At 44.8% G+C, this 7,547-nt stretch overlaps 1 protein-coding gene across 1 annotated transcript; it reads left to right on the top strand.

The window, feature by feature from the left end:
• The first annotated feature begins 298 nt into the window (after positions 1-298).
• On the top strand, positions 299-3,092 carry LOC142698176 (protein kinase C-like 1). The gene is made up of 3 exons (XM_075847835.1): positions 299-773; positions 1,939-2,467; positions 2,635-3,092. The coding sequence occupies exons 1-2, from the start codon at positions 525-527 to the stop codon at positions 2,236-2,238; spliced, it is 549 nt and encodes a 182-aa protein (XP_075703950.1). The 5' UTR covers positions 299-524; the 3' UTR covers positions 2,239-2,467; positions 2,635-3,092.
• The last annotated feature ends 4,455 nt before the right edge of the window (positions 3,093-7,547 follow it).

Below are 7,547 nucleotides of genomic sequence, written 5' to 3'. Positions count from 1 at the left end.
CCCCTAAATAAATACAGACCCCAGACCAGACCCCTGAATAAATACAGACCCCAGACCAGGCCCCTAAATAAATGCAGACCCCAGACCAGACCCCTAAAACAATGGAGACCACATACCAGTCTCCTAAATAAATACAGACCCCAGACCAGACCCCTAAATAAATACAGACCCCTAAATATAAACCCAGATTCTATATTGTGGATGAAAAGGGTTTTGCCATTAACCTGAGCAAATAACCGTTGTTTATCTCTACTGTAGGAGTGGCATGTATTGCTACTGTGTTCTGCAGACCCCTGACCAGGCCATAAGAAACCCTGGTTGGGAAACACAGCTCTGGACACTAGACTGGCACTCATGATGCCCACATCAGACATGGCAGAGCAGGTTACTGCCAGGCAGGTGCCACCTGAGGATTCCATGACCTCTGACATCATGTGACCTGCACACGACCAACTGCCGTTTACTTTCAACTGTCGACGGCAGCGATCGGACTGAAGTCTACAGGTAGGAAGATATTGGTGAAAATGGCGTCCAATGGACATGGAGAAGACGGTGAGAAGATAGAAGAGGAGAAGAGGAAGAGGGAGGAGGACAGCGTCACCGGATTCAAGAAGATGACGAAGAAGAGGAGAGGAGCCAAGGACAGAGGATTGGAGGATGAGGAGCCAAGACCTGGGAGCAGCCAAGACCCTGGAAGATCCAGCCCCTATGCCAGGCTTACCATCAGCCGCTTCACCTTCCACCAGGTCCTGGGTAGGGGCAGCTTTGGCAAAGTGAGTATAATATCGAAATATTTCATTTTATAGGGTGGTAAACCTAAAGTTGACCTTTTATCTCCATCAATTGTTCTCTGTTGTCACCATGTTATGCTGGATGGATGATGGGTGTAGTAGTCTCCTATGGGATGCCTAATAGGACATCCAGAAGTATTCCTGCCCCCATAACCACTACTTTAGTTTTTCATTTTAGTATTTTTCTGTCGACATATGAGAGATTTTGATTTTTGGGGGCACGAGTTGTAGTTTTTAATGGCTCCATTCAATGTACCATATCATTTACTGGGAACATTGTAATAGGCTGTTTTTTTGTAGGTGAAATAGCAAAAAAAAAAAAAACAGCAATTCCTCCATTGGTTTAATAATTTGGCTTTTATGGTGTTAACTAAGTGGTAAAAATGACACGTTACCTTTATTCTGCGGGTCAGCACAATAACGGGGATACCAAAATTATATTGTTTTATTTTTTATACTTTTTATCCAATAAAAACAATTTGTAAAAAAATTAATTTGTTGTGTTTCCATATTCTGAAACCCAGAATTGTTTTTCTTTTTCTGTTGATGGGGCGGTGTGAGGACTTGTTTTTTGTGGGGCGAGCTGTACTGTTTATTGGTACTATTTTGGGTTACATAAAACTTTTAATCACTTTTTAACTTTTTATTCCATTTTTCGAGGAGCTAAACAAAACGAAATAGAAAAAAGTTTATTTATTTATTTTGACTGCAATATTTATGTATCGCTTGAATTGTTCTTTTAGCCTCCTCCTATTAAGCTTAGTAGGAGGACCAAGTTGGCAGACCTTGGGGTCTTCATTAGGCCCCCTGGCTGCCATGACGACTATCTACACACTGTGATCGCGTTACGGGTAGGGGTGATGGGGTGACAGCGGGAGCTTACCTCTATTTAACTGTTTAGATGCCACGGTCGCTATTATAGCGTATGATCCTGCTCCATACTACCCTCACCAACTAAGATAATTATGTCAAATGTGGGTAAGGCGTGAAAACCTCTCCATACAGGACCCAACAGCAGACACTGCATTATGCTGGGAGCTCAGCTTTGTTCTGCTGTAGAGTCCTGGGCACTACCTGACTGACCCACCTCTCTGTCCACCTCTGTTCCTTCTTCTTCTCATGAGGAATCTCCATTTGTTTTCCTCAGGTGGTCCTGGCATCAGTCCCCGGCCGAAACACCTACATGGCCGTAAAAATGATCACCAAACGGGACAATACGGACGAAATTATGAGAGAGCGGCGGATACTCCTAGCGGCCAGACACTGCCCGTTCCTATGCCACCTCTATGCCGCACATCAATCTGAGGAGCGGGCATTTTTTATCACGGAGTATCTGTCCGGTGGCAGCCTGGAGGCTTTGATCAGGATGTGCGGCTGCTTGAACATCGGCAACGTAAGGCGAGTAAATAATCAGGAGACTGAGGGGGGTGGAAAGAAGAAAAGGTGAGGGGGAGGTCAGATGAAGGATAATACAGAGAATGCAGAATACAGGCTGCCATAATCAGCGCCTCCTCTCTGCTAGAGACCGCACACACTCCATCATAACATGATATTAGGGAATTGATAGAGGAAGATTTCATGACATTGAGACTCCACTCTGTTCTCCCCATCAGATTCTACACAGCAGAGATGATATGTGGCCTCCAGTTCCTCCATGGACACAACATCGTCCACCGGTAAGCAGAACTTCCCCCTTCTTTCATTCTCCTTTACATGGTGGAAACAGTGCACCCAGCTTTCCTACATTCCTGAATGGCTATTCTGCTTGGTGGTGCAATGACCCATCCCCCGTCTCCTGGATCACTGGGCGGATTTGTCATTCTCTCGTCTTATTTCTTTGCAGAGATCTAAAGCCGGAGAATATAATGTTGGATGCAGATGGCCACGTCCGTATCATCGACCTGGGATTGGCCCAAGATGGCGTCACCGCCTCCAATAAGATCCGTGGAGTGACGGGAACGTTGCATTACATGGCCCCCGAGGTGCTTCTTAGAAAAAAATACGGCACCGCAGTTGACTGGTGGAGCCTGGGGATTGTGGTGTCCAGGATGGCAGCAGGACGCTCCCCATTTTACAACGGCCCCGTCAGGCAAATGGCTATCAAAGCCATCACCACCGCGAAGCCTAAATTTCCAACTTGGCTTAATCCTGACGTGAAACATCTGACCAAGAGACTGGTCCGTAAAAATTCTAAGAGGCGCCTCGGTGTGTGCGGGAACATCAGAGAGCATCCATTCTTCTCCACCATCGGCTGGGAGGAACTGCAGGAGAGGAGGGCACAGCCACCATTTACACCATTTGTGCCCGTTCTGGAGAACCAACATCTGAAGTGGCCAGAGAATAACAAAGCCCTTCACCCCTTGGCCGGGTTCAGCTTCATGTCACCAAGCTGGACCCGATAAGATCTCAGGACAAGGGCCCAGAACTTCATGCCTCCTGACCCGCGCCTCAAGTCTCTGCTGCTGTATGTCACCTCGGCTGCCCAGACCATCATCTCTCTCCTTACCATCTTCATGCCACATCTCTGCCATCTTGCTTTTGCACCAGAGCCTTGACTTGCCATCCTCCAATCCCGGGCAGGCATCTGACATCACTCCAGCCTGAAGATCCTCTACACCCCCCAGGAGCGGCCTGTGCTTAGTTTCCATCTGGGGAGATCAGGAATAATAGCCGCATGTTGTAGTCCTGGGGCCGGAGCGGCCATTATACCTGATCTCACCTCAGCACAGGCCAGGTAAGTAATGCACCCACATCACCCACATGACTCACATCACCCACATCACTCACATCACCCACATCACCCACATCACCCACATCACTCACATCACCCACATCACCCCACTATATAATAAGTATAGACACCACACTACATGATAAGTATAGACACCCGCATATAGACACATAGTACATTTAGATTAGACTTTAGCCTTTGATCCTGGGATTATTCTGATCGCCATATTTGGGGTCAGGAAGGAATTTTCCCCCCTTAATATGAGGACAATTGGCTCATTCCTCACAGGGGGTTTTCGCCTTCCTCTTGATCAACACGGCCTTAAATAGGTTTAGGATGATAGAGTAATAACTAGTAACACACATAAGTAACATAATATAAATATAGAAAATAATTAAAAATAATTCTTAATTTAATACAATTTATAGTTTACACATAAATAAATACAGCAGTTCATTAAAAATAATAATAAAAAAAATGAATAATTTTCCCTAGTCTTTCCCCATATTACACATGTTACACTTCAGCCTTTGATCCTGGGATTTATGGCGATCGCCATATTTGGGGTCAGGAAGGAATTTTCCCCCCTAATATGAGGACAATTGGCTCATTCCTCACAGGGGGTTTTCGCCTTCCTCTGGATCAACACGGCCTTTAGATAGGTTTAGTATAATAGATTAATAGATGACACATACATATACACAGTATATAATAATAGTAGTCTTAATACTTCTAGAATAATCTCCTAATAATAAAATATAACCTTCCCTTATCTATAAATAAAACTTTCCTTTTACCCCCTACATCTTTGTGCTTGTCTTTATTCCCATTGGACTTCTGTGTAGTAAATGTTGTCCGAGCTCTGAGACCCCCACCAATCACTAGAACGAAGCAGCTGAAGGTCTCGTGTGAGCGCTCAGCCGCTTCCTGTCTGTTCGGCTTTTTCCGGAAAAATGTATCGGCTCATAGACTTTCTATTGAGTCCGTTCACCGATACATTTATTTCTGGAAAAAGCCGAACAAACACGAAGCGGCTGAGCGCTCACACGGGGGCTTCAGCTGCTTCATTCTAGTGATTGGTGGGGGTCTCAGTGCTCGGACCCCCACCAATCCAATCTTCTGACGTGTCACTATGTCACTATGACATGTCAGAAGTTTGTCAAACGTTTAGCTACACTTTAAAGGTATATGTCAGATTTAAAGCCCAAATGTGGTGTGAACAGAGCCTTACAGGTGTTGTCAGGTTTTTACAATACCGTTTTGCTAGAGGGGTCCAGTAATCTGTGGGGGAACTTGCTGCAAGAGTTTAAAGGCATGGTGTCGCCCCAAAAACATGTTTTTTTTTTTAAATTTAAACATTTAGTGTGTGGGTGATAAAACATTGTTCAAATTTTTTTTATTTTTTTCGCGAGTCAGGAAATATTATAAATTTTTTCAAATTTATAATACTACCCATTTTTGGTCACTAGATGGAGCTGTTTGGAGCTAGTTCCCAAAATTGCAGCATTGCAACATTGGGTTAAAAGCTATCGCTCTAGTGAGCGCTCAGCATCCCCCCCTCCTTTATCCTGGCTAGTGCCGGGATAAACGAGGGGTTTGAAAGGTTTAACCTGCTACACTGTGCGTCGCCATTTTTTGAGGTAACCCACAGTGTAGTAGGTTTACATGCAGTAGTAAACACACACAAACACTAACATACATTGAAATCGCTTACCTGCTCCTGCCGCCGCGGCCCGTCCGCTCCCTTTGCTGCCGCTGTTCCATGTGCACTTGTCCGGAAGCCGCGACCGGAAGTAGTAATATTACTGTCCGGCCGCGACTTCCGGTCCACAGGAAAATGGCGCCGGACGGCGCCAATTTCGAATAGGACTGTGTGGGAGCGGCGCATGCGCAGTTCCCACACAGACGCCGTACACGGCAGTCAATGGGACGGGAGCCGTTCGCAGTCCCTATGGGACTGTGGCTGCCGTATTCCATGTCTGTGTGTGTCGTTAATCGACACACACAGAAATGGAACAAAAAATGGCAGCCCCCATAGGGAAAAAAAGTGTGAAAAAAAGAAACAGTAAAACACAAACACACAAATGAAAATAAACGTTTATATTAAGGCACTAACATCTTTAACATATTAATAAAATATTTGTGATGACACTGTTCCTTTAATTTCCCTACAGCATCTCTAAAGGGGAAGTAAAGTATTACACAGTTCTATAATCACCGGGCTGGGCATGTAATACATGGATTTGATCGTCCTCCTGAGCAGGAGATGATGTTTGTTGCCCCTCTCCATTCTGGATAATTAATCAGGTTCCTGAACGGGGGAACCCACACTATTACCCCAAAATTCCCTAATAGGGCATTTGAAAATGGGTTTTCCAAACCAGAAAACAGCTTTATTGGTTATATAATGATAAGTGAGAGTTTGTTACAATGTATCAGTGCAGGAGAGAGCTGAAGTACAGGCTATTTAGATTGTGGAGGATTATCTAAACGGGATACACTGAATGGGGCACAGTGGGGGATGGAGGATCGGCTACAATGCTGCCCCCTACAGTCAGGGCCCTCACCTCATGGATGCTCCTGTTACCAGATCCTTCACACCAGAGATCAACATTCATGAAGAAGAAAAATCCCCTGCAGAGACGTCCACACCGAGAGATCCAATAGGACTGGTCTATACAAGGAGTCGTCATATCCGGGGGCATATTTACAGCCATGCCCCCATATAATAAATACTTTATTCCTGTATACATGAGAAGTTCTACAACTTTATAATATCATTTATGTTTCAATTACTCACCATTTTCAAGATCTGTTTGCTGTCAGTGAATGAGGACACTCTTGCTTACATTCAGATGCAGTGAACCTGTACATCGCTAGTCCTGCTCTCAGCTAAGAAACATAAAGTAGATTAGGAAGTTGTAGAACTTTTCATTTATACAGCGATTAAGCTTTAGTTACATAAAATCGGAAAACACACAGGAAGAGGATTCATTACCGGTAGTACTACAGTGATCTGGTGCCCACAGGTATCTAATGGTAAATACGGCCCTGGTGGGTACCTCACCTTTATGTGACAGGCTATAAAATGTCATATAGGAAAAAACGTAAGAAAGAACTTACCATACAGGGATCATATATGTTATGTCGCTGGAAGAAACCTGCAGCACCGACACCAATGGAACATGAGGATGACGCCACTCAATGTGCCGTCCATCACCCCCATCGCCCCACGCGTTTCACTCCACCTGTGACTCTGCCGACTAACGTGAATACTGACTAAACACAAACTCTGACCGGCCTCATCACTAGTCCCTATTGTCATACAGCCGCCTCCGATCCCTAATCCAGTGGTGGTGAACTAACCCTTATCCACTTACATGTGGTTTCCAGTAGTCAGTGGTACATATAGTATCCAAAGTCTGGTGGCCAGTGGTACATAAAGTATTCACAGTCTGGTGGTCAGTGGTACATATAGTATCCAGAGTCTAGTGGTCAGTGGTACATATAGTATCCACAGTCTGGTGGCCAGCGAGTAAATATAGTATTCAGAGTCTGGTGGTCAGTGGTATATACAGTATACAGAGTCTGGTGGTCAGTGGTATATATAGTATCCAGAGTCTGGTGGTCAGTGGTACATATACTATCCAAAGTCTGGTGGCCATTGGTATATATAGTATCCAGAGACTAGAGGTCAGTGGTACATTTAGTATCCAGAGTCTTGTGGTCAGTGGTATATATAGTATCCAGAGTCTAGTGGTCAGTGGTACATATAGTATCCAGAGTCTGGTGGTCAGTGGTATATATATATATATATATATATATATATATATATATAATACCCAGAGTCTTGTGTTCAGGGGCACACGTGGTCATAAACGGCTGTTTGGACACACGGCAGGGTTCAGAAGGGAAAGAGCGCCATTTGGAGTTCAAATTTAGCTGGAATGGTTTGCAGAGGCCACGTCACATTTGCAAAGCCCCTGAGTGGCCAAAACAGTGGAAACCCCCCAAAAGTTACTCCA

The sequence above is a fragment of the Rhinoderma darwinii genome, assembly GCF_050947455.1.
Source record: "Rhinoderma darwinii isolate aRhiDar2 chromosome 12 unlocalized genomic scaffold, aRhiDar2.hap1 SUPER_12_unloc_5, whole genome shotgun sequence".
Lineage (NCBI taxonomy): Eukaryota > Metazoa > Chordata > Amphibia > Anura > Rhinodermatidae > Rhinoderma > Rhinoderma darwinii.
The sequence above is the reverse complement of the archived record's forward strand: the minus strand, read 5'-3'. Positions and strand labels throughout refer to the sequence as shown.

Excerpts from the sequence above, each read along its gene's own strand:
- LOC142698176 (XM_075847835.1), top strand. The coding sequence starts at position 525 with ATGGCGTCCAATGGACATGGAGAAGACGGTGAGAAGATAGAAGAGGAG. Across the intron at positions 774-1,938 it reads GTAGGGGCAGCTTTGGCAAA|GTGGTCCTGGCATCAGTCCC; the intron begins GTGAGTATAATA and ends TGTTTTCCTCAG.